General features: G+C 51.2%; 1 protein-coding gene, 1 long non-coding RNA gene and 1 other non-coding gene across 3 annotated transcripts in view; 2 read left to right on the forward strand and 1 right to left on the reverse strand.

Annotated features, from left to right (window-relative positions):
- Positions 1–2,647: 2,647 nt before the first annotated feature.
- Positions 2,648–8,204, forward strand: LOC136405202 (uncharacterized). The gene is made up of 4 exons (XR_010751480.1): positions 2,648–2,677; positions 4,193–5,032; positions 5,503–8,082; positions 8,127–8,204. It is a non-coding gene; the product is annotated as an uncharacterized lncRNA (long non-coding RNA).
- On the forward strand, positions 5,074–5,204 carry LOC136389827 (small nucleolar RNA SNORA24). Its single transcript, XR_010748392.1, has one exon. It is a non-coding gene; the product is annotated as a small nucleolar RNA SNORA24 (small nucleolar RNA).
- PRSS12 (serine protease 12) overlaps positions 6,433–27,442 on the reverse strand; it is a 63,599-nt gene continuing 42,589 nt past the window's right edge. Inside the window, exons 6-11 of the mRNA XM_066384312.1 lie at positions 25,647–25,788; positions 20,580–20,785; positions 17,962–18,043; positions 17,278–17,400; positions 9,858–10,138; positions 6,433–8,406 (exon numbers count right to left, since the gene is read on the reverse strand). Of these exons, the coding sequence (XP_066240409.1) occupies positions 8,099–8,406; positions 9,858–10,138; positions 17,278–17,400; positions 17,962–18,043; positions 20,580–20,785; positions 25,647–25,788 (1,142 nt within the window). The 3' untranslated portion in view covers positions 6,433–8,098. The remainder of the gene's footprint in view (positions 8,407–9,857; positions 10,139–17,277; positions 17,401–17,961; positions 18,044–20,579; positions 20,786–25,646; positions 25,789–27,442) is intronic.

The raw sequence follows: 27,442 nt of genomic DNA on the forward strand, positions 1-27,442 counted from the left end.
GAACTGGGACTTCCTCTCTTGGGTCACTCAGATTGGGGGCGGGCAGCTGCCATGCCCTGAGGACACGTGAGCAGCCCCATGGAGACCCAGTTAGCAGTTAGCAGTACCGTGCCAGGCGCATGTGCGGGAGCCAGCGTGGAAGAGGCTGCAGCAGCCCCCCACCCCGCCAACCTCCCGACTGCAACCTCATAAGATAGAGATGGTTCAGCTGCTCGTGCATTCACCACCCACAGATGATGTGATAATAAGTGCTCACTGTCTTTTCTTTTATTCTTTTTTTTTTTTGAGGGAGATAGTGAGACAGACTCTCACATGCACCCCAACCTGAATCCACCCAGCAACCCCTCTGAGCCGATGATTGGACCAATCAAGCTATCCTTAGTGCCTGGGGCCATGCTGAAACCAATCGAGCCACTGGCCACAGGAGAGGAAGAGGGAGAGAAAGGGGACAGGGTGGGGGAGTAGATGGGTGCTTCTCCTGTGCCTTGACCAGGAATCGAACCCGGGACATCCACGCTCGGGACAATGCTCTCTCCACCGAGCCACTGGTCAAGGCCCGTGCTCACCATCTTAATCCAAAGGCTAATACACAGCTGTGGCACGGTCCGGCTCCCTAAGCACTGTAAGTGAAACAAAGCCCACGGGCTATTTCCTGACTACATTTTCTCCTGCTCATCTCGACGTTCCTGGGAGTGATGTGCAGGTGGGTTATTTCTGGTTCTCTGATGACTACCAGTCTCTACACCAGAACCACAGAAGGAGAGAGAGTAGGGAGGAGCAGCACAGTTGAAAAGTGTTCTATAATGAACTGTTTCAGTACAAGTCTTGCGTGCAGACCTGAAACTCAGTCCAGGAATCATCTTATTTGTTCTAACAGCTTCACCTCACACACTACATTTGAAATCCTTTAATTTTTTTTATTTTTTATTTTTGTCACAGAGACAGAGAGAGTCAGAGAGAGGAACAGATAGGGACAGACAGACAGGAATGGAGAGATGAGAAACATCAATTCTTCGTTGCGACACCTTAGTTGTTCATTGATTGCTTTCTCATATGTGCCTTGACCGTGGGGCTACAGCAGACCGAGTAACCCCTTGCTCAAGCCAGCAACCTTGGCTCCAAGCTGGTGAGCCTTGCTCAAACCAGATGAGTCTGCGCTCAAGTTGGCGACCTCGGGGTCTCGAACCTGGTACAGCCCAGTCCGACGCTCTATCCACTGCGCCACCACCTGCTCAGGCTCCTTAAGCCAGTCATTAATTATACTTGATGTTTAATTCTCCTACGATACCACATTAACTCTCCTGAGTGTTCTAAGTCTCAAAAGATTTGGCTTCACAGTGGATAGACCCACCAGGTTGGATCTCAAATCCCCACCAATCTATTGCCAACTTTGCCACGAATGCCACACTAGGTAGGTAGAAACCATCTATTTAGTAGATAGAGACCATCATGACAGCATAGCTTAAAACGAAACTTATATCACAGTCGGCAATGTTGGGGATGCTTTTTTTATGAGGCTTTATATGTAAATAGTTTCACAGGTACAGAAGAGTTGAAAAGCAAACTCACAGATGGAGACAGACCGGTGGTGGAGGGTGGGGGGTGCAGGGGTCGAAAGGTACAAACTTTATTACAAAACCAGCGTAGGTCCTGGGCGTGCAATGTGCAGCACGGTCACCGTGGGTAATAACACTGTATCGTGTATATCTGAAAGCTGCTGAGACAGTAGTCCTTCAAAGTCCTCTTAAAAGAAAAAAAAAAAATTGTAACTATCTGTGGGATTAACTCGATTCAGTGTGGTGATCATTTCACAATATCTAAAGTATCAACCATTAAGGTGTGCCCCTGAAACTAACAGAATGCCCTGTCAATTATAGCTCAGTTTTTAAAAAGGAAGGATGGGTGGGAACCGAGGACGGAGAAGAGAGCACACACAAAATATGGGGGTTCTGTCTCCCTCTCATTCGTTGGCATTTTGGCCCCTTAACCCACTGGAAACACCCATTTGAAAATCTCCAGTGTTTATAGCTAAGTATGTTGATGGTGAGTCCGGCTGGCTTGGACCCTTTTCCCCCAAATGTATTTGTGAAGCCCTGACCGCACAGCCTCGGGAGGGCTGGACAAGAAGAGACTGGGACTCAAGGAAGACCGGGAGACACCTGGAGACCAAGGATAGGGGCTCGGTCCATAGGCGGAGAGAGAGAGCGACCCGGCGGACACAGCGCCAGCCCGGGACTGTCACTGTCGCCACGGCCCGAGCCCGGGACTGTCACCACGGCCCGAGCGGAGTCCCACTCACGCGACTTGGCATCCACACTCGTCCCCGGAAGCCAGCGGAGTAAGACAAGGTGTAGGGCAGCCCGCAGCCGGCTTGATTCTCGCACACGGAAACGAGCCCCTGAAACCCGCGACAGCCCGGCTGCCCGCGAGAGGGTCTGTGCCCACGGCGGAGAGCCCCGGCCCGGATCCGCGCAACCATGGCGGCCCGGCCCGGAGATCCAGGACAGCGGGAAGCGGGCAGTTACTAAGCACGTGTCCGGCCCTGGAAGTGTCCCCACACATCTGCACCCCACCTCCCCTGGCCCTGGCAGTCCTGCACGGGCACACAGGGCCGCCTTGCACACGGCCTGCCCTGCACACGGCGGCACCTGCACACGGGGTTGTTTCTGCACACGGGGTTGTTTCTGCACACGGGTGCCGGGGTCCAGCCCCGGGGGGGTTCCAGGGGTCCCACAGGAGGAGACGGCATCGGCGAAAATCGAATGAGAGAGCCAAATTCTTTTCTTTCTCTTTATTCTCTAGTTAGCATTTACTGCCAGGCATCTCTCCCAAATGCTAGTACAGCTCCTTTTTTATACACACACACCAAGTTACAATTACATGGTATTAATCATTGCTTCTGTTTCACTATGTTTACATGTTTCCAGATAACAGTTAATTTATATCTATAAACTACAAATCAGGTGGCAAATCATTCAAAGTACAATTAAAAAATAACTTGAATAGCGATAACATCGGTAAAAGCTTTTAAAGGATTAGTACTAACTAATAACTCAACTTTATTGTTGTTGTGAGTCAAGGGGCAGAGAGAGATTAACAGACAAAATCATTAAGGACTAGCAAATGACCACCGCTTGCTCAGGCAAATGGCCTTGAGTTTATGCAGTGTCCTGACTTTTCTCACAAGATAACAAAAGGCTTGCCCGTTAAGAAATTGACATAACATTAAGAGTAACTTTTACTTAAAGATATATAGAGTGCACTCGCAAGATAGCTTAGTAGCAACATAATTTCAGAAGACATTAATTGCTATTGCTTCTATGGATGCCCCCCCCCCCATACCTCTCATTATCAGAAGAAAGAATTTTTGGGAAAGTACATAAATCTCATGAGAGTGTCTCACTGAGAAAGCCCAGCAACTGCCTTCAGTCATAAAACAATTCTCTTAGCAAAACATTCTTTTCTTGCTGACTGCATTCCCATCCCAGGCCACGCAACGGGCCATTCCATAACACCTTACCTAAGATTCTATTGTCTAGTCAAATTTTATTTATTTACTATATTCACACACTAGTTAAGTTCTAACTATATTCTTCTTAGAGTGTACCACTATCTGCAGATCAAATAAGCAAGAAGAAAGGAAAGTTTCTCTACTCTATCACATGAAAAGGCTAGGGAGGAAAAATGATGAATTAAGTGAAGGCCAAAAGGTGCTCTGTGCACAGCCACTGCCTTCTACCCATTCACAAGTCACAATCTTTTCTTTCTAACATGATTAAGAAGAAATTCTTCTACAAACTTAACCCTTTACGAGGGATATCATAGCCAGCCTCTTATGTTTATGAGCCCAGATCAAGGGGCTTACAGGCTTTTCTGTGGAACTTACACCTTCTGTCTCATTTCCAAAGAAATTACTACAAATCTACAGGGAAAGCACGGTACTATTATCCCTGTGCCACAAATAATAGCACACACCCAGAAAACGGGGGGATATAAGGCCAGATTAATTCAAAAGATTAAAGGGGGAAGTATCGTGCCTTTCCTTGCGGTGACTTTGTCAACCCGCAGCTGTTGGTCTTTACTGCGGTGACTCTATCTTCTTTTGCTGTGACTTTGTCAACCAGCAGTTGTGGATCTTCTTCTGCTGTGACCTAGTTAGCCAGCATTTGTGGATCGGCTCCTGACACACGAGGGCACCATCCCAGGGGCCGTGTGCAAGCCCCGCAGCCCGCCAATCCGAGCCCGCACCTGCGAGACGGGCCGCCATTGCAGGAAAGCGGAGGGAGGGCGCTTCCAGACACAGGCCAGCTCGTCCCGTGTGAATGAACCCATCAAAAGGTGCACACGCGGGGAACTTCCAACCCGCTGGGTCTACAGTAACTACCCTGAAGTGCTCGGAAACAACCCCTTCACCTTCTTCTATCAGCGGGCGACCGCGAGCGTTAGGATTCCCAGGTCTCGCGAGGACTTCAGTGCTCCAGTGTATGCGCATGCGTCCGAGTCAGAGGTCAAGTGAGCCGCCCAGCTGTGCGCAGGGGTGGGGCGAATAGCTGGAAGCCGACAGGAAGTAGAGGGTGGGGCTGCGGGCGGGGCGGAAGAAGACATCGCGCAGGCCCCGCCTCTCGCGGCGCGTATGGATTGCGTCATCGACTCTATAAGAGCGCGTGCGCAGAAGCGAACGGCCTTTCACTTCCGGCGAGCGTGGCAGGCAATTTAGGTTGAGCGTTCTGTCTTGGATGCTAAAGGTCAGGACAGAACTTGGTCACTTAGTCAGAATGCAACAGAATCGGGGGCGTTACAGTTGCAGGTCGAGGCCGTCTCGGAAGCCCGCAGGCCGGGAAGCCTGCGCGGACCTGGAGCCGGCGCGGCCGCCACGTGCCGCCCTAGGCGCTGAGCCCCCGGCGCCGCGCGTGCACCCTAAGCCCGGAGGCTGAGTGCAGCCTGCGAGTCCGCCGTGGGGGCCGCGTGGCCGTCGGGAGGTCGCTGAACGGGACACCTGTAGCCCGCCGAGGGCGCCGGCGTGGGCCGCCCGGTGAGTACCGCCTGCCTGCCGCCCGGTTCTCGGCGGTCGATCTCCATGTGTCTTTGGGACCTGTCAGCTGTGGCAGCCTCCCTTCCTAGCCATGGAAGAGCATATTCTTGTTTATTGGCAAAGCTGTCACCATTTAATTGGTATCAGATTCTGACTTGCACAAGTAACATTCTCCTGACGACCTGGAGGGGGCCGGGTTATTGCGCGCCCACGTCTGTTTTTTTGCAATGTTTCTACGAAGTTGAAATTGCAACTTCCGGTGAGTGATGGAAAACAGAAGGTACGTTCCTTTTTGTTCGTATTTTTGAGTCAGTCTTACTGCAGAGGGATCGGGAGGCCAAAAGTGGCCCGTTTTGCAATTGGAAAGGAGGATTAGCCAGCTGAAAGGGAAGTAACTGGAGGGTCTGCTGAGACCTCTGCTCTGATTTACGTGCACAGATCGGTTTTATGAGACTGTTCTTCTCTTGCAGGGACCAAGAAGTCCGGTGACCTGGTGAAGTCGCATGTGGCCTCCGGCAGTGCACAGCACAAACGGGATTTCAAATTTTGGCAGCTCCAGGATTGAGTGGCAGATAATTGATAGAAACAAAAGAATGTTCTGGGGGGGAAAAATCAGTATTTTCAGGATAGAGAATGTTATTTTTTTTAAGTAGATAATAAGTTACTTCCTTGTTGTGAAATAAACTGCTTGATTTTGTCCGGATATTCGCTGTGCCCTGACGAATTAGTAAGTGGGAAAGGGGTTAAGGTAATAGCGAGCAGACTACCTGCTGGTGGTCTGACATTAGCAGCCGGTGTGAATAGTAAGGTGTTTGGGGGAGCTGGTCATGAAAACCAGGTGATCCCCAAGGATGAGCAGTCACTTTACAACACAAGAAAGATGAAGGCAACTGCAGAAGATGGAAAGCTATGCACTTTATTTATACAAATGTGCACGGAACATCTGTATCTTACAAAAGTCACACATTTAACAAACTAGCTAGAATAAAGGCATATTTTATGAACGGTGTTACTTCTCAGTTGAGGGAACTGTGTGCCACCTATTAGGGTTTCAGTGTGAACGTTGCTTGTTACCAGCACCGCTTGGATCACAAGGGCGGCCTGGGAGGAAGTGTCGGGGAATTTAAATTTTCTACCTGTGAGCACATCCCTTGTACAGGTGTTTGGTCTGTAGCCCTCATCTCGAGATGGGGATGCGTGAAAGCAGCACTGGAGCAGGCGCATGAGCTGTTAGGAAAGTTCCTGTTCCTCTGCAGTGTTGCAGTCCCGCACAGTGGTAGACTAGAAAGCAAAGCACCTTACATCAGCACCAGTGCTTACAAAGCTGAGGATTTCCAAAAGGACACTTTGGTGCAGAAGTCCCTTTAACCACTGACCTCGTCACCTGTTTTGGGGGGGGGTTGGTATTTCTCTGAAGCTGGAAACGGGGAGAGACAGACTCCCGCGTGTGCCCGACCGGGATCCACCTGGCACGCCCACCAGGGGGCGTCGCGACCTGAGCCACTAGCGCCTGGGGCAGAGGCCAAGAAGCCAGCGCCCTGGCCATCTTTGCTCCAATGGAGCGCCGGCTGCGGGAGGGGCAGAGAGATAGAGAGGGGGAGGGGTGGAGAAGCAGATGGGTGCTCCTGTGTGCCCTGGCCGGAAATCGAACCCGGGACTTCTGCACGCCAGGCTGACGCTCTACCACTGAGCCAATCGGCCAGGGCTCGTCACCTGTTTTTATGCATCTGTTCCTGTATGTAGAACTACAAGCTACCTGGGTTTTTGGGAGGACTCAACATGTCTGAACAGGGTTATTCAAGTATCCTGAGCGGCATGCCTTTTACATTTGGGCAAGGGCTTCACAGTGCCACCAAGAAGGTCCCGTAGGACACAGAGTGGGCAGCCATCCCCTCACCCCTTTGGGAAAGAGCCAGAGGGAAAACTTCCCTTTAGGCAGGGGAACCACGGGAGGCAAGACCACTGTCAGCTCTGGGACCCCAGTCTGGATGTAAATAAAGCCTTTTACCAGCTGTCTGACCTTGACCTCTAGGCCTGTTTCCCCATTCTAATAGGGCTGTAAAAGCTTACCAGCTTTTTATGAGCGGAGCGGTGCAGGGCCACTTAATGCAGTGCCTAAGCACACAGTGGGCAGGTAAGTTAAATTGAAACATTTTACAGTATTCCTACTTTGTAGGCAGGAAATAGTTTATTAAATGGGGCCGTCAGGCTATTCAGGAAATCCAGATAGCTTAAGTCAGTTACCACAGTCAACAAGTGGCACTCAGGCCACTGCAGAATAGCATACTTTTTTACCCAGTTAGGAATTTGCAGTGGTTGAAAGTACCCAGAGTAGATAGGTTAAAGAACAGCTGGACAAATTAAGTGGAGCTCCAGCTTAAAGATGTCCTTGATTGCGTGACCTGGAATTCCTCCGCATGTTGCTGGTAGCATACGAGGGAGCTAGGACACTCCTCATGGTTGCCACAGTGCTTGGTATGCAGGCTCCAACCAGGAATGCACTGTGACTACCTGTTCCAGTCTAGGTATTCAGTGAAGTCCTTCACCTCTTGACGCTTGGGCTCACTTGACAAAGAATACAAAGGTCAGATGCATGAAGACTTGTCAGCCTTTAACAAGAACACTGAGCTTAAACTTAAACAAAACAATGCCACTATTTCTGAGTGTAGTAATGGGCACTTAATTTGAACCTCTATGTCATTGCTTCAGTTATAAAGAGTTCTTAAAGGTAAAACAGCCTTAGTGCATGATTAGTATACAATCGTCTCCAGGGAACTTTGAGACTAGGTCAGAAGAGATTAAGGTTCAAATGAGAATAAATTTAGTCTCCAGGGAAACAATTGGGAGGCAATGAGGCTAACTAAGGATGACCAGCATGACACTGAGGAATTGAACAACGTTCCATCACAGGTCCTCGCAGGCAGCAGAGGACACAGACTTGACCACAGCACAAAGCACAGGGACCTCAGCCCCCAGTGGATGACATCTCTGGCTGAGCTCTAAGGTGGAGGTTGACCATTTCCAAGAGATGCGTTAAATACCATTTTCTGGTGAGGTTTCCATGGTTTACAGCTTGGTGACACCTTTTATCCAGGGTACAAAGGCCGAAACTTTGGTGTAGACGCCTGGCGAATCTTTGGCCCCGCAGCCGTGCCCCCAGGAGGTCACCCCATACACAGCCCAGCGGGCTCCGGGCCGCTTACACACGAGGGGTCCTCCGCTGTCTCCCTGGCAGCTGTCCACGCGGCTGAGTTCATGGAGGTTTCCAGCACAGAGCATCCTTCCTGTAAACCGGCCCTTGTAGCGCTCTTCACAAAACCTCCTGGGAAGTAAGGGCACAGCTGCTTGTTGGAGAGTTCTGGAATAGGCTCGTCCTGTCCAAACCAAACCATCTGAATTAGCTGCCAGCCAGAGACCTCCAGAAAGAGCTACTGAACAGATTTGTGAAGAGTGAGCAGTCCTGGAACAAAGCCCTGTTATGGCATTAGCGCAGTTCAAATGATGGGCGGTGCCATCGGCTGCCTTTCTAATGCCTGCACTGAGCACCTTCTTACCTGGCCCTTCCCTGAGTCTCAGTGCTGCCTGGTGTGAAGAGTGACCGAGTGGCACGTGTGGAGACGCTACAGGAAAAGGGAACCTAGAGACAGCTCCGTGCAGGTGTCAGGGAGGGACTTCTGTGCGTGAGAAATCTGAGGGTGCTCGTGCTGGCTTGTATCAGCACATCCGTTCCTCTAAGACCCATCTGCTTCACGGACTTGAGGGTTAATTATGTGACAATTACAATTAATTATGTGACTATTACATATGAGCATGGAAGGTGACAAGGACTCCTGAGTAGAAACAAGACATCCCCATGTACAAACAGGCTTCGTTCAGCCACCCCCTGCTCATGGTGTGCTCTGAGTGCTGCTAAATGCCGCTCCTGAGTGGCTGCAGTGGGTGGCCACTATGTCGTCCTCCACAGCCTTTTCTTGCATCAAAAACCCCCAGCATTATCCTGTAGTTGACTCGTCGGGAATAACTCATCCCTAATAAAACCTTCTGCAGCATTTCCTTCCTGTGTCATTTCTGTGGTTTTGGACGGGGTGTCTACAGGAAGGGGACTGACCCTCCCCGATGAAGTGATCATAATTCTAACACAAATGTATGCCTTCTCAGGGCCGGACTGCCTCCTGGGCCGGCATGGTGACCTGACCTTACACGTCACCCAGGAAGTGTGTCCCTTGTCCAGTTTACCTCCAGGCTGGTACCAATGCCTTTCCAGGGTTCTGCACCTGCTACAGGTGCCCTCTGCCTCACGGCTACGGGACAGGTGAATGTGAAGCAGACTTCATGTAGCACGGCATAAAGTGAACACTGAGATGCTGGAAATGACTACGACACTTCATTAAAATGATCCCTGTAGAAGGATGGATTAGATGTTCCTTTCAAAGTACAGTTATCTGTTGGTTACGTTTCATGGATTGGGTTGACCGTGGGTTCCATTACAAAGGAGCAAACTGCCTCATTCCAAAGCCTTTGGCTGGGCAGCTACATCAAAATCATCAGCAAAATCTTTCTAAACTACGGACAGCCAGGCCCAAGCCTCGGGGGGAGGGGTCTTGAAGTCTCTTCCTTCGTCTCCTCACTAGTCTGGGGAGCCAGGAGTTAGTAGAGGATTCTAAGTCCCTTAAACTCCGATGGAGTTCTGCCCACTTGGGCTGGAGTTCTACGGGAAACCAACAGAATCCCTGGATGTGAATCCAAGCTCCAGGCATGCACCTCACCCTCAGCAGAGCTCCACCCACCTCAACAAGGAGCCCGCTCTCCCTGTGGCCCCCCATACCTGTGTCTCCCCATCCTGTGATGTAACAGTCGGAGGCCGTCTTCTGCGGCCTCTCTCTCCGGAGGGGCAGGCAGGCTGGCAGAACGTGGCTGCTGAACCTGGTGCACCTCTGGCCCGGCCCCTGCAGTCTGACCAGGGCGATGTCGTAGTCACTGCTGTCCGGTCGGTACGCCCGGTGAATGACAATCTGCTGAACTCTGATTTCTTCCTCAAACTCCTCGGGCACCAGAGTGTGATAATCCCCAACCCGAACCACATAGTTCTGTGTGGTGTTACCGTACCTGAGAGGAGACAGCTGATCAGAGCTTCAAATGCGGAAAGCTGGTCACAGCCCCCCGACAGGAGGCTCCCTGAGATATGGAGGCCCATCCCCCACACCATTAATGCCTCTGCAATCACCTTCAGCCTCACTGGACGTCCGTCCTCTGACCCCACTACCTTTTCCATGTCGATCTCATTCTGCTCTGACCTCACTCTCACCAGGCGTGGATCCCACAGTTGCTCTGCCGAAACTCTCCACCCTCTCCCCTTCTGTCTGTCAGACCCCAACGCCGGTTCATCCGCTCACCACCCCCCAGACTGCGGACAGGGGAAAAAGACATGTGACAGCTCTCATCTTCACTTTCTCCCCAAAACATGAAAGTCTTCACTGGATGCCGGACTTACACTTGAAGGTGAATTTGGAGAAGTTAGTGGTTTCTACTGACTGCCTAGCTCTGAACTACCACCTCCCGTTTATTCCTCTATGCTACTGGAAGCTGTAAGTAGCTCAAACATCCTCACGGCCCCGCATTGGCCTCTGACACCTCTGCACTGTATCAAGCAGTTTATGCAGCTCAGAAACTGCACCATGCGGCAATGCTGACCCAGCTTACACACCCACCACGGAGCAACTGTCAGACTAGCAATCACCTCCACTTCCCGCCAGCCTGCATTCAAATCAGCACCCCTCTCCAACACCCGCAGGCCTTCTGCACACTGCACCCGGAGGACGCCCTCTTGTGGGCTCCCCTTCAAAACAGAGGTGTGAGTTAGGACTGCTGCACACCCCGAAATGTGAAAAGTACTAGTCACAGGCAGTAATCAGATAACTAAGTGATTCTCACCTAACTGCTACTTCCTGTACACTGACATTGTCACTATATTATAAAGATTCAACGTGCCTAATTCATGGACTGGGGTTTTAAAGCAAAACCCCAAGTGATGTATTACTTCTCTCACAATAACCGTGAACGCACCCTTGAAGGTGGTGATGGGGTGCGCTGTGTGTTTGTGACAGAGCTTTAAGAATTCCCTCGAGCTCCCTGTCTAGTAGCCGTGTGTCCACTGGAGAACTTGACGTGTGCTCAGTCCGAATGCTTCAAGTATAAAAGAGGCTCAGGATTCTGAATACTTAGTGTGAAAAAAAAGATTCTATACATAATATCTCTATAGATCATTAATAAGAAAATCAAATAAGTCAATTTTTATATTTTACAATAATACTTTTGTTACACTAAGTTAAAACATATTATTAAAATTAATTTCACCGGCTTGGTCTTTTTATCTTCTGATGTGGCTACTAGAACATTTACAGCTACATACAGGACTTATATTTGTGGCTCACACTAGGTTTCTTCTGGACAGCCCTGGTCTAGAGAAATCGCTCCGCACCCCATTTTGTGACATATCTTTAATGCAGTCTCCTGTGTTGCTCACAACTTTTAAGCTTGAGTTTTGGGACATTCCTTTCATATGTCAACTTTTTATGTCCCTTAATTCCATTACTGTTCAACCTAAAGCAAAACAAAAAAACTCTTATGGCCACGTCTTCCACCCTTTGAAAGTGATCCGAGGTGGAACTGTAGTAACCTGAGCGTTAGAACCAGCTGTGTAAGCCTATTGCGTACCGCCTGCACAACGGGGCTTAAACTCACCTCACCGCAGTGACGGAACGTGTGGCTGTGATGCCCACTGAGGTCCTGGGCACCCAGCTCCCACGTGCCACTCCACCTGGGCCACAGCCACGAAGGCATTCCTCTCCCACCTGGCAACGGCTCTTCCAGATGCCCTTTGCGAGGTCCCCACTGTCTTCGACCACAAATAAACCCATCCCTGATGGCCCCTGTCCACCGGCCTCACTCCTGCCTCGTTCCTGTGCCCATCACCTCAGCTGCTGGAAGAAGTGTCTCACGAACCTGCTTGATGCCAGCAGTCTACAGCACCAGCCCCCCTCATCCCGACATGGCAGAAACCGATTCCATCCTAGTCTCCGTGGAGGACACCTAGAGAAGAAGCTCTCCCTGCCCTGCCCGGGGCCTGGCCAGCCTGCTGACACTCCCAACAGCGCCATCCCAGCATGGCGGCGGGTTTGAGGACGCGCACAGGTGCGGAAGGCTCAGGGACCAGGTCTCCCTGCTCACTCGCTGGGATGACCGCCTCAGGGACGATGCAGGCGGAGGCTCCTAACAGGACTAGGGACTTGGAAAACTCGCCGTGTCCCAGGCTGCTCAAGAAAACATGCCGAGGAATCCTCTTTTGCAACATACGTTAAGGTCTTTCTAGTTGAGCTGCTGTTATTTTGACATACTTTATTACATTGAGGAATGTTCCTAGAATAAACATGTCAGGTTCTGGCTGACACCCCGTCCGGCTGTTTGCTTTGCTGAAATGCCGTTGCCTCCCCTCCAGTGAGACTTGGATGGCCTCTTGGGAGAGCGTGGGCAGGCGTGCACGGTGGTGCATAGAATCCAGTCTTCTGACTCCTCCGAGAGGCTCCAGTTAAGCAAACAGCAATAAGAAGTCACTAGAATTAAAGATGGCACCATTGATGCAGGTTGCGGGGTCGCAACCTGTGTCCTCTCTGCACTCCCCCACTGCCAGCGGCAGCCTCTCACACCATGCCTGTGCACAGCTGCTCTGGTGTGGGTCTGTCCTGCTGCCCATGTGGATGAGAGTGACCAGCAGGGACAGAGCTGCTGTGTAAACACTCCTAGCTACTGGGAGGGACGCACCTTCTGGGTAGAGCCGCGCACGGCCCCCTGCGGTGCGCATTCCAAAGTGGTTTCAGCATGATCGATGGGAGCACCCTTGTGTCACCGAAGACTGAGTTCTGACGAGCTCTGCCATCGACAAGGTCCCAAAGGACATGTGTTAACCATGGGACACATGGTGATCTTTAAAGAAAGTCCTATGACTTCTGTGGCTCAGCCCTCTAATTACAAGGATCTAGACTGCTCTGATACTCAGAGCTACAATCTCTGCCAGTTTCTAGCTGCTGCGGTGTTTCTAGGCAAACAGTCAAAACGATAAAATCAGATAAAGCTGTGTTCTTGATGAAATCAAACCTTCAGTAGAATGACAGAAATAAGAGAGTCCTGGCTCAGGCCGGATAGCTCAGTTAGATGGAGTGTCGTCCCAAAACACCCAGGTTGTGGGTTTGATTCCTGGTCGGGGCACATGCAAGAATCAACCAACGAATACATGAACGAGTGGAGCAACAAACATTCTCTCTCCCTTCCTCTCTCTCTCTCTCTCTCAAATCAGTAATTTAAAAATGAAGTAAGAGAGTCCTTGTGTTAGATACATGCTTTCCTCCAAAATAGTGTTTGTTACAGACTAAGTAACTTAAGGAAACAGTTTAATATTCAGGGATTTTCCTCTCAATTATATTGGTGCATTACCATAGAGACGGTGATCTCAAGATACTTGTAGTTGTGATTCAGAGTGGAAAACAGCAAAAACAAGCAATTGAGTAAGAGTCATCAGGCAACTCCAAGAGGCTTCACTTCTCCGAGTTTCCACGAGCAGAGGTACTGCCCATCCAATTCTGTTGAGTCAGCTCTGGGGAGAGTATCAAACATGAGATGGCAGGCCCGGACGTGGTGAGTCCCCGGCTACCTCGGTGACCCTTGCTGTGTGTGCCCACAAGCAGGCCTGGGCTCCTCACACACATGCAAGCTGAGGGGGCCAGAACTGCCCTGCTGGACGCTCTGCCAGCGCAGCGCCCCTGCCAAGACTGTTACGTGGAGACGGCACGCAGGCTGTGAGCGCCAGGCTAGGCCCAAGTCACCGCACCTGGGCTCACCCTCCCCGAGCAGCGCTCCTCGAGGGCTCCCACGTGAGGAATCTATCACACAGCGACTTCTCCAGGGGCGAGAGGGATCAGCGTCCCCTGTCATCATGTCACACACACAGCGCAGATGGAAAGAACAGCATATGCCTTCCTGTTCAGACACTGCCCTAGAGCGCAGGCCTGTGCTGCCGCTGCCAGAATGAGGTGCGGAGAAAGCCGAGGAACCGGAGCCACGGCCACCTGGAGTCCAGGAGCAGTGCACAGCAGACCCAGGGTGGGGCGGGGGCTAACAGCACAGCACGTCCATGCTCCATGGTGGCCGCAAGTCCACAGCCAGGACACCTGCAAGGGAGGAGACCTCTTGGGAGGACCGCTCTGCCCTGCACGGCAGGCGGTCTCCTCAGCTCCGAGCAAGCCTGTCTCTGGGTCGAAAGTCAGAGTTTCTGATGATTACAGGAGGGCTGTTTGAATCCAAGGTCCCCAAACCCAGAGGAGCAAACCTGCAGCTGTCCTAACCACTGGTGGCTGTCCTCGTGCCTGGTAGTGACCTTACTGCACTGAAGACGCAGGAGGCTGGGGAAGCCGGTGAGTGCTCTGCACAGCCGGGTGGACACTGTGCATCTGCAAACCCATTTCCACCCCCTCCTCATGTGCAGGGTGTCGGCGCTGCACTACATACAAAGCACAGCCCACACCCCGTCAGGACCTGCACCTCTGATTTCTCATCAGCCGTCCGCATCGGTGACGCGGACACCAGGGAGACATTCAGAGGAACACATGGAAGTGGTTGTCTGCTCCACATCTGAAACACCGTGTCCTCCGAGAGTCCTGTGCGCTTCCACACCCCCCTGGCAGCGCAGCCCGAGCGGTTGTCTGCTCCACATCTGAAACGCCGTGTCCTCTGGGAGTGCTTGTACGCTTCCACACACACCCCCCCCCCCCTGCAGCGCAGCCTGTCATCACACAGCAACCACGCAGGAGCCTCCGCTGCGAGCCAAGGAACAGACTGACACTCCCTTCACAACGCGGCGACTGGACTGCCGACCGGAGGCGCGAGTCTGGAAGGGGCGGACCAAGGGGGCCCTGATGACAGGTGAGCAAACAGCCCCAACCCTAGACCTAAAGACCTTCCGGAACCCAAGAGTCAGGTCGAAGGTTTCAACCTCTAAGGCAATTCTGGGGCAATTTCCCACTTTCTCGCTTTCCGCCTTGAACCCCTAAGTCTCTAACATCTAGACTTGAAGGACAAGGATTCCTGGACAGGACGACGGCCCGGACTGATGCCACTGCACCATTCTGCCTGAACTCCCTCCCAGCATGGCTCCTCTGGGACCCCACACCGCCCACCTCATCCGTCCGTGGAGCACAAGCATCCAGTCCTGACTTTTACTGAGAATGATCTTCGATTCCTTTTTTCAGACCCCAGCATCACAGTGGCCAGTGCTGGTTCTGAGCTTCTCAGTATGTGAAAGCCCTTCACGGACTCTGCAGACCTCTGTTCCTGACAGTGAGACATGAGGGCCTTCACCACACAGATGAGAGGACTCTGGCTCCCAGGGGTTGGGCCCACCTCCCCCGTTCACGGTACCACACTGTGCGGACCTGTCCAGTGTGCCCACCTCCCCCTCTTCTCTCCCCTCCCCTCCCATCTCCATTCCGACAGTCTCACAACCCCTCCCCGCAGGTCCCTCCACAGGGGTCTGAGCCAGCCACCGGGGTCCCTCCAGGAGAAGGCACACAAGCACAATCGCGAAGACTTCTCACACACCATGAAGCACATGACAGACCCCTACGCTAGTGCCTCTGCCCACCTGGACCTGTCCCAAACCTCTACAGACGACCCCCCTTCTATCCTCCTCTTTCCAAGGCTCAACCACCTTGAGGGGTTTCCCACTGACTGAGTGAAACAGAACCCACTACCCCACATTCCACGCCTCTCCTGCTTCTAAGTCCCAGACTCCAGATCTGCAACCCTAACTGACAGCACCATCCTTCACTCACGCCTGGTCCCACAGGACGCTGCCTCCCTGGCCCCTCCTTACTGGGCAGCTGGCTCTGCCTGACCTGGCTCTTCCTACTACACAGCTGGCTTTGAGCTGTCCGATGGTTAAAGAAATAAAAAATCAATGACAACAAGAAAAGAAATTTTTTATATTAGAACAGAAACCACCTATCTCCCATTAGCCTCTGTGGTATAGGAAGCAACAGGTAACCCGTCCGATCAGATTCACACCACCTCCCTGTCTGCTTACTCAACCAGGATGCCCCCACCTGTGTCACTGCTGTACCCAGGGGCCATCAGCCACATCCCTGTACTCCACGTGGAGGCCGTCACTTCTGGACGTGACGGAGGAGTACCCCATGAAACTGAGTGGCACCGTGGTCCAGGACCCAGCCAGCGCTCCCGTGTGTACCCGACCCGACATGTCGTGGGTGTCTGCTGCAACACGTGTCTATGGAAACCGCCTAACTATCCATCCATGGCGAATAAAGAAACGGGCCTAGCCTGACCACAGGAGCTAAAATCCAGGCGGTGCTCAGAGTGAACGCTGTGCCCACAAAGGACTGCAGACACACAGTGAGACCACAGGACATCACACTCAAGAAAATATAAAACAAGATTTTGCTCAGAAGAACTTTTGAACATTTTGGTACCCATTTTATTTAAATCTTTTATTGGGCGTATTTTCAAATACACAGACTGAGAAGCGCACCGTGAGACTCCCGCACTCATCACCGGCTTCAATAACTCTCAGTGCTCTGTGCTCAGCGCCAGTCGGGAAGACCCAGGACCCCGAGAGCACAGGGCAGGGAGGAACAGCGCGGGCAGCCCCCTAGGAGCACTAGGGCCCTAGCTGCTGGTCTCCACTGAACGGGGGAGATGTCATGGTGGACTAACAAAATGTTTGGGACAAGAGAAAATAATCAAGAGGCAACCTGACCTTCCCGATAGTACAAAAGGAGAAATCAAAGACAAACCCTGAGACCCAAAGGGTCAACAACACTGAAACAGCACCCCTCTCCTCGGCCTTCCTAATTAGGTGACCAGGGGTCTCCACTAGCTCTCTGGGGACATGATGGCACCCCGGACACATTCTCGGGGAAGCACTAATGTAGCTGCCTCCCCAATGCCCGATTTGCTCTCCTAAACCGAGACTATGCTGTGCCAGCAGGGAGCAGGCGGCGTCCTGGGGGCTCTCTGCCCCGTGCCCCCGTACCCCCCGCCTCCCTGGGCTGCTGGCACAGACGAGGAAGGCCACGCCTGGCCCTGACCCCAGCACTAGTACATGGGAGAGCAGGGGTGACAGGGAGGGACAGGAAGGGCTGGCACAGGGCCCCCTACACCATCCAGAAGGGGGTACCTACCTCTTGAAGCAGTGTGCGGCAGTCAGAACCCAGCAGCTGCTCAGGAGCGTGGCCCCACACAGGAGCCGACCATCCCCATGGGACGTCCTGAGCCGCAGCGACACCTGCCAAGGCCAGCCGCCCCTGCGGAGAGGAGAGAGTGAGCCCCCGTCAGCTTCCATGGAGGAAGGAGAGCAGGACGCCCACGGAGTCAGTGACCCAGTCTAGGGTGAAAGGGCCCTCCTGCTGCGACAACACTCGAGTCTAGAGGCAGGCTGAGTCCCCAGCATACCTCCTGAAGGGATGCGTGCTCTCCCTGCTGTCCCCTCCCCACCCACCGAAGCCCGTCAGTCAGCAGAGCGCTGGTTCCCATGAGCAAGTCCCCAAGTGGGAGGCTGACCCTGATGGGTCAGGGCTGGACAAATGCACTCTGTACGCGAGGACTCCCGCCCCCACTCATCTGCGGCTCTCCGGGGGAGGGGACTGTGTCTGCCACATACCGTTCCAGCTCCAAGTCCATGTCATAGAGCAGGGACATGAGATCACGTCCAAGGGCAGGGACGTGCTCAGCATGGCCGTGTTTAATTAGAAAATAACGAGTCAAGGACATCCCGGAGAAGAGCAGAGAAGCCCCAATCTGTCACCCGTACGCACACACAAACACACACTCCTGTATCACGGGGATCACCGCTGAGTAATCATTACCTTAGCGAGTTGTTCCCCCCAATGATCCGCTTCTGCCGACGATGGTGCAGCGGCTGGAGTCCACAGACAGACGGGAGCAAGGCTGAGGAGAACAGCTGTGCGTTACTGTCTCGTGTAGCTGGGGCGGACCCACACACCCTGCCGCTTCCTGCTCCACATCAAATGCCTATCTCTCCACATCAGGGGGTACTCCTCTCATCTAAGCGGGGCGGCAGAACTCGCAGGCACTGCTCTCTGCAGCCGGCCCCTGTCCACCCATCACCCCGGTCAGCACCCGCACCTCCTCCCCTGGGGCACACAGCGGCTCAGGGACGTGGAACAATCGCTTGCTTTACACATCCCGCCCCCTCCCAGCCCCATGTGCACCGGACCAGGGGAGCAATGTGAGTCCCAGGAGGTGACCCTGATCTGGGTCTGCCTGTCCTCAGCCTCCTGGCCCAGGATGGTTTCCTAGGCTCCTCATGTCAAACTTCCTGGGTAACAAGCATCTGTCACCAGCATAACCAGAAAAGCTGAGTAAGATATCTAAGGTGGTGCCCTAAGGAAGAAGCTGTCTAAGGCACGGCTGGTTTTCTAAGTGATTTCAGGAGCAGTCTATGTAGGAGCGTTCTGCTCTTTGGAGAAGCCCGGGTGTGTCAAGGGCTGGCATGCACTGCTCTCTGTGCAAGAGGAGAGTGCACCCCGAGCCCAAGGGGCCCCCTGATCTCAGAGGCATCTGTCATACTTTAGCCCCACCGGTGAGGACGTGAGTCTTCTAGATGACACTGCAAATTATAAGATATTAGCAGAACATCAGTTTCCAATAATGCTCCGAGCCAGGCCAGCGCGTACCCTGCCAAGACAGGGGTGACGTAATGCTGAGCGCTAGAGGCTGAGCGACCAGGCGGAGCACATGGCCCCCGGGGCACAGCACCAGACTGCAGGAGAGCAGGACCCACTCAATGCCATGCCGTCCACTGCCACGAGACATTTAAAAGCAGAGTGAAGTTCATTTATAAAAGGATCCCAGTGGATGGACATGGCTGGAGTTTGAAACACCATAAAGTCACTAGGTCTCTAGCAGTAACACAAACACGTGTGAATAAGCCAGATTCTATAACCTTCCTAGCTGGTCTGAGACAATGTTTTTATTTAAACTACTGTAGCAATGTAGCCAGGGAAATGTATCAAAGTAAAGACTGCTACAACTCTAGGAAGGTGTAAGAGCAGATACATAAATAATGGAGAAATAAATCGAAATACGGTGCGTCACAGATTAAAACAGGTTTACATGGAAATAGATGAGTAAAGTGTTTTACAATTATTGAATTTTTATGGGGTTTTTTTGCTTAAGAAATACTCCAAAGAATGTGATATTAGTTATATCAGTTATATGTAACTTTTAGCTGGATTTGAATTATTGAAAGGGATTTTTTTTTTTTTTTTTTTTTTTACAGGGACAGAGAGAGAGAGTCAGATAGAGGGATAGACAGACAGGAACGGAGAGAGATGAGAAGCATCAATCATCAGTTTTTCGTTGCGACACCGTAGTTATTCATTGATTGCTTTCTCATATGTCCCATGACCGCGGGCCTTCAGCAGGCTGAGTAAGCCCCGCTCAAGCCAGTGGCCTTGGGTCCATGCTAGTGAGCTTTTTGCTCAAGCCAGATGAGCCCACGCTCAAGCTGGCAACCCCGGGGTCTCGAACCTGGGTCCTTCCGCATCCCAGTCCAATGCTCTATCCACTGCGCCACCGCCTGGTCAGGCTTAAAGGGGATTTAATAATCCTAAATTATAATCAGTACTTAGGAAAGTTACTGGATCGCCAAATCATATTCATTACATATATGTATATAACCACATACATCTCAATGCACCACAAGCCGCTCAGTACTTCTCTCCAGCTTCGGAGAGAACTGTACTAACAACATCCACTGTGTTCACTGTTCTTTTAGGAAAAGCTGCTAGAGGGGAATTCAAATATAGATGCACAAAAATCCAACGTATCAAAACTGTGAACTTTTAATCCACATAAATAAAGAGGTTACTATTCTGCTCATAAAATATACCCAGTTTTCTCCAAAACAACCAGGCCTTCCTCTTCCTCATGTAAAACAGTATTTGTTCTACCAAAATTAAACCGGAGCTTTCAAGAACTCTAAGTAGGACACATCTATTTCTGTGTTACACTAACAGGATGTTTCTTGTCTTCCTTAAGTTTTTAAATTTCACCGAATAAAATCTACAGAAAGTCATTTTCTTTCTGTTATTCACTTCAGAAATGCTCCCTGCTGTCTAAAATAGCTTAGTGACTAGACGAGCCTCTCTCATCCTCCTCCTTTCATTTCCTTCCTTCTTTTTAGGAAGTAAATGTCAGTTCCAGATCTCCCAGGACACCGTCCCCTTTTGACGGTCTCATCACAGCCGGAGAAGGCAGTGGACAGAAATGGGGCAAGAAAGGGGGCTGCAGAGAGGAGGGTGGGTGACCCACCTGCCCCTGCCCTTGCCCTTGCCCCTGCGCTCAGCGCACTGTCCCCGCAGAGCTACCCCTGCCTACCCTGGGGGCGTCTCCGTGGGCGGGACTTGCGCTAACCCAGCACTGCTGAGCCCTGACTGCGGGCTGGAATTCCCTGACTTACCTTTATTCCTGTTACCTGCCGCTTTCTTGCCAAAGTAATCACAAATGACCCCGGCGTCTTCACTGTGACGGCAGTTGTGCCTTCCAATCTCCTGTGTGACGCAATCGGCCAGGGACCTCTCAAGGCCGGCACACTTCACATTATCCATGTGGATGGGCCCCTTCCCTTCCCCAAAGTAGGCCATGGTCCGTGCTCTGGCCTGCCCCCTGGAAGCAGAGAGGGTCTGAGGACTGGAAAGTCAGCCGACCACGCATCTGAATAAATCACAACATGTGCCTTTCTTAAGGTGCTGAATACAGACTGCTGAACAAGGCAGTTAGTTCTTGGGGAAACGAGCTATGCATTTGACATATATATAAATAAAATGAAACCCTGTAGAGAAAAGGCTGTTCTGTTTTATCTTGTATTCCAGAGGTCTTTGTGTCTGAAATGTATTTCTGTCTAGTGTGAGTATGAGATCTATATAGCTTGATTTTAGTCCCTACGGTAACTGTGCCAACAACTTCTGTTTTATTCATTTATTTGAGAGAGAGAGAGAGAGAGAGAAACATCGGTTTGTAAGGATTCATTGGTTGATTCTTGTATGTGCCCTGAGTGGGGGTCAAACCCACAACCTTGGCATATTGGGACGACAATCTTCACTCACTGAGCTACCTGACCAGGGCCCCTCGTGCCATTCTGAAGAGCATTTTACTTACTTATGTATCAAGCTTATATGCACTAACGCTATTTATTGGTCTTTATAGTTCAGGAATCCCCAATCTTGGCAACACATTAGGATTATCTTTGGGAGCTTTTAAAACACTATAGCAAAACCTGTGTCTGTGTGTGGTGCCAGGTGGGGACGGAGTATCGGGGCAACAATTTGTAAAGGATGTGATTGTCTGACCAGGGTGCTGGACACCTGAAACTGGTACAACAGAATATTGAATGTAAACGGTAATTAAAAAAAAATGAATACAGCAAAACCTGATCCCCACTGACCTCAAGTGAAGTAGAACCGTGGAGGGGACAAGCCCGGGTAGTGGTTCTGTGTCCCAAAGTGACTGTAAGGGACACCGCTGCCGCGCCGTGTCACCGGGCTCCCTGCCCGGGCCGTGCCAGCACCACCCGGTCTGACTGCAGATGAATTTGGACATCAAGTCCCCTCCCCAGACTTCCCAGTTTCCCAGCTAGAAGTAGTCACAGTGTTCTGATTCTAAACTTCCTGCTCTGGGTTCACAGTCCTTTTCTCCAACGTTTCCTTGTCCTGTCTGTCTTTCTTACTCAGAATGGCCAGAAATTGCTCACTTTATCAATCTTTTTAAAAAATGCGACTAATTGCTGATATCTTTGGATGTATAATGTAAGGCAATTTGAAAATACCAAATAGGCATAAGATGAAGAAAATAAAAAAGTAACAGCATTCAGAAATGAATATTCCAAACAATTCTCAGCAGTTTGGGTGGGCACAAGGTTGAGAGCAAACAACAGCGTACTAAACATCTTCGTATTTTTCAGGCAGGAGTTACAATTTCTGAAACTGGTAAGATAATATGGCAGTGTGCTTGCTAAAAATGTGCAGAGAACTTCTAGTAAAACAATGAGAATGCTGAACTTGCAGAATATTAAAGAAATGAAAGAAAGCAGAAAGTTGGGCTGCTTGCAAACCAGAAACAGAAGGGCACCCAAAGAACAGATAATAACGCATAAAGTGCAGCATTGGAGTGGGTGGTGGGCGGATGGAACACGTAGTAAATGTAATCATTTTAGTCCTCACATAAACAGTAAGGGTCTACCACAGGGGTCCCCAAACTACGGCCCGCGGGCCGCATGCGGCCCCCTGAGGCCATTTATCCGGCCCCCGCCGCACTTCTGGAAGGGGCACCTCTTTCATTCGTGGTCAATGAGAGGAGCATAGTTCCCATTGAAATACTGGTCAGTTTGTTGATTTAAATTTACTTGTTCTTTATTTTAAATATTGTATTTGTTCCCGTTTTATTTTTTTACTTTAAAATAAGATATGTGCAGTGTGCATAAGGATTTGTTCATAATTTTTTTTATAGTCCAGCACTCCAACGGTCTGAGGGACAGTGAACTGGCCCCCTGTGTAAAAAGTTTGGGGACCCCTGGTCTACCATTTTTTAAGCTCTTTCACAGGATAATACCCGAATAAATACGCAGTTCCAGAAAAACACCGTATCGGAACATATGCTAATGGAGTGACATGAAGTTCAGATAGAACGAAACTTCCTTCGTGGCCGTTTAGTCTATCTTAACGCGGTTAGCTGCTGTCAACACATCTTCTCCCAAACCTCTAACAACAATGAGCTCACACGCCAGACCCTGTCAGACATGATGTAATACGTTGTGAAATAATGCCTCTCCCTTTCTGTTGGCTCTGCACACGTCGAGAGTGGTTACCATCATGTCTCCTGGGTTTTATTACTTCATCCCTGTTTCCCCATAAAGAAAATGCTTTCTGATGCTATTTTGATTCTCAGTGTCTCCAAGGACTCTTCCCCAAGTATGAGGCGGTGGGCAGGGCAGCAGGCCTCTGAAATTATCAATAAGGTTCAAGCCTTCAACAGCTTTCAAGTTTTCTGGACTGACTTCTACAAAAAAAAACAAAAACCACTTTACTGAAGACGTTGAACTCTTCAAGGCACACCTGCAGAAAAGACCCCCTGTGCTAGTCACACACGACCCGCCCAAGGTGACACATGTGCTTCCATGAAACCCCTTTCCCTGGTGGGAAATTATTAAAAAGTTCAAGTACATTTAGATAGATCAAGTATCTAAATGATTCTCAATGGACTATATTCTATTTGATGGGAAATTGTAGATTATGTACTAGGAGGTGATTAATTTGTTATAACATTAAATTACTGTTTTACTCAGAGACTTTATTTTTAAAAAAGGCACAAAGAAAAATCTATGTCAGTGTTTTTCTTGATCACTGTGACAGACACGTTATTGAAAACTGCTACAGACACTCACTTAATCTGGAGTGATTATCACGAAGCTGACCATGTGAGTTGAATGTCAGATGGACTAAGTGATGATGAGTGAAAGCAATGGAAACTGTAGGAAGAGGCTGATGGGTGTGTTCGGAAACTTCTTCTTTTCGTATACGCGGCTCAGACACACACTCCGAGGAACAAACCTAGCCTTCCCTTCGTGATCCTATGGTTACGTGAGTTGTGCTGGACAGTGTCCACAGAAGACTAACGTATGACCAAGAAAACAGTCTCAAGCAGCAATATTCTTCAATGGCTGATGCTAAAAAAGGAAATTTGCTGGGAATGTAATGTAAGAATAATTATGTATATATACACACATATATGTATATATGTATATAGACACACATATATATGTATATATGTATATACACACACACATACACATACACACACATATATATACTTTCAAATGGAGGAAGGAGTATAGCAATGTAGTGAGCAAAGGAAACGTTTTTTTGTTTGTTTGTTTGTTTTGTATTTTTTCTGAAGCTGGAAACGGGGACAGTCAGACAGACTCCCGCATGCGCCCGACCGGGATCCACCCGGCACACCCACCAGGGGCGACGCTCTGCCCACCAGGGGCGACGCTCTGCCCTCCAGGGGGCGATGGCTCTGCCCCTCCGGGGCGTCGCTCTGCTGCAACCAGAGCCACTCTAGTGCCTGGGGCAGAGGCCAAGGAGCCATCCCCAGCGCCAGGGCCATCTTTGCTCCAATGGAGCCCTGGCCGCGGGAGGGGAAGAGAGAGACAGAGAGGAAGGAGGGGGGTGGGGGTGGAGAAGCAAATGGGCGCCTCTCCTATGTGCCCTGGCCGGGAATCTAACCCGGGTCCCCCGCACGCCAGGCCGACGCTCTACCGCATTGTTAACTGCTAGGCTCAGGCGGCATCTAAGGTAGGCTCTTCCCAGCTGCCTTCACTACCCAAGGCCTGAGAGCGGAACACCAATAGCACCTGCCCATTCTGAACTCTGAACACTTTATCACAGATCCTATGCCCACTGACCACTGGACAACTGGGATTGGAACAAGGTCCAAAACCGAGCAGTAACTGAAAGCAGCATCTGAGTACCAGAAAACAAACTCTGAATTAAAACATTAGAAAAATAATTTTGAAATTTTACGAAAGTAGAAATAATTAAAAAATAAAAACATACTCTGCAGCAAAGAAATGACCAGTTGGATCTGTCACGACTGAGGTGCACACGGATTCCTGGTGAAGGTTGTGTTCTGGAACCCAAACCGTCACTAGCACTGCACTGTGAGTGCGGGACAGTGTGTGCACATTGGCACACACACACTAACCCTCCAGGCTGCTGACCAGGCCTGCGGAGGTCTCACGGGAGGGCCCACCTCTCCTCCCGCTCCTACTGTAAACCATTGTCCTCCTCTGGGCTAGTCTGGGCCACCGCACTGCCAGAGCCCACACTGAGTGCATCCTGGGCACAGGGACGTGCCGCCGCCCCAGCATGGCCTGTACGCTTGCAAAAGCCTGATGGCGCTGAGCCTGTGCCAGGGACGGTGTTAAACAGCAAAACCAGCAACAAAGACAGGCACAAGAGAGGCCCTTAGTAGCCGCACAGAGCCAGTGCTTACAAGTCCAAGAGCCAGGACATGGCTCTGCAGCGTCCACTGGGCCGCGTCGGGAGCCAAGACCCGGGATTTGCTAAGTCAGCACCTCCGTGGAGCATGACTGTTGTGTACAGTGAGAACCAGCTGGAACATCTGGAACTCCCCTGTCTCTTAGAGGGCTGCATCCTGACATACACCCCAGAGGAGAGGCCACACTTCTGCCTGGCAGAAGCAGGGTGATGGACAAAGAGTCAGGCCACTCTGTTATGAAATAAAAGCTCCACGTGTGATGTGACAGAGAGAGTGTGTTCCCTGCAAGAAGACAGAAAAAATTAAGTTGACTCTACTTAGCACTCTTTACAATTCTGAACCAAGTCAGCAGGCTGCCAGGATGCCCAGCTACATGACATAAGTTAATGTTAAAGAACAGCTCATTAGAACAAGGCTGAGAAAAGCAGCATGTCCATGAGGTGCCACCCACACGGTCAGGTCCCCTTACTTGTAGCCAAGCTGCCGGCAGACCACGGCCGCGTCCGCGTCGGTCCAGCCGTCGTCACAGACGGTCCCCCACTGGCCACCGAGGAAGACCTCCACGCGGCCTTCTTTCTCATTCTCTCCGTCCGCCAGTCTGATGGGGAGACCTGTCATGAGTACAGTGTTAGAGCGCCAGGCATGCAGGCTGAGCTGACGCAAGAGAGGCCGTACAGACAGCACAGCTGGTTCTAAATCAGCCGCAAAGTCAGTCGGCAACAGAGAAAGACAAAGAGGCACCAACCAAACACTGTCCTGTCTGCTCTGGCACTGTCTTCCGAAGCCGTGAGGTCAAGTGCTCATATCTGTATCCCGGCACTTGGAATGGGACTGGCAGAGAGAGGACATGCACCAGCTGTCTGATGAAGGACTGAAGGGAAAGAAAGAGGAAGGAAGGGAGGGAGGAAGGGAGGAAGGGAGGAAGGGAGGAAGGGAGGGAGGGAGCGAGGGAGGGAGGGAGGGAGGGAGGGAGGAAGGAAGCAAGGAAGAAAGGAAGGAAGAAGGGAGGGAGGGAGGGAGGAAGCAAGAAAGAAAGGAAGGAAGGAGGGAGGGAGGGAGGAGGGAGGGAGGGAGGGAGGGAGGGAGGAAGGGAGGAAGGAAGGGAGGAAGGGAGGAAGGGAGGAAGGAAGGAAGGAAGGAAGGAGGAAGGGAGGGAGGAAGGAAGGAAGGAAGGAAGGAAGGAAGGAAGGAAGGAAGGAAGGAAGGAAGGAAGAAGGAGGGAGGGAGGGAGGGGAGGGGAAGAGGGAGGGAGGGAGGGGAGGGAGGGCAGGCCAGAGGGAGGGTGAAAGGGAGGGAGAAAGGAAGGAAAGAAGAAGGAAGGAAGGAAGGAAGGAAGGAAGGAAGGAAGGAAGGAAGGAAGGAAGACGGGCACTGTAAAGTTGTAAATGACTTTATTGCTACTAACCTCTAGGTATTAAAAGACATTGACTTCACAGTTTTTTATCTTGTGCCTGTTCATTACCACTGCACATAGCTAGAAGCTTACACTCCGTGGCTCAGGCCTAGGAAGACATAATCAGACAGGCCCCTGGCATGCGTGATGGAGCTGAGTGCCAGAGGAGGAGGAGGAGGCAGTCAACAGGAACACCTCAGACCGCCCACATCCCAGTGAGGCTAAAGGCAGGGGTTTAAGCCAAAAAACTCACTGGGATGTAGAAGCTGAGAAGCTGATCTCATGCAAACTGAGGTTTATCTGAGTTACACAACGGAAGACATTTGTCGGGGTCATGTATCTGTTGACAGTGGGGAGTCTGGTGTTGTAACCCAAAGCCCTCACTGTGCCTTGCACGCTCTCGTGGGTCATTAGGGTGGGCCCTAATCCAGCATGACTGGCGTCCCTATGATAAGGGAAAATAGGGACAGACACACATAGAGACACGACAGAGTGGACAGCACAGAGAGAGACGGCCGGTGCGACACGCAAGGAGAGAGGGGCCGGACACAGAAACCCCCAGCCTCTGTGGGGAGCCTCAGACCCCCAGGACTCTCGGGCGAGGACTCGGGAGGACAGGGAAGGAAGTGGATGGGGCAGCTAAGGAGGAAACTATCACTTCACAGTGGCTGGCACCCCGTATGAATCACTTAGCTGACATCTAGAACTGAAAGAATGCACTGTTGGTAAGACAGACATGTCTATGCTGACCCCTCTGACCCGCCTCCCATTTCCCTCCTTGTGTCCGGAGTGAGCAGCTCCCCACTTTCTGTCTGTGACCACACAGGCCCCACAGCAGAGCCAAGTCCCACATGTGTCCCCCAACTAGCACA

This window comes from Saccopteryx leptura, chromosome 1 (genome assembly GCF_036850995.1).
Source record: "Saccopteryx leptura isolate mSacLep1 chromosome 1, mSacLep1_pri_phased_curated, whole genome shotgun sequence".
Taxonomy (NCBI): Eukaryota; Metazoa; Chordata; class Mammalia; order Chiroptera; family Emballonuridae; genus Saccopteryx; species Saccopteryx leptura.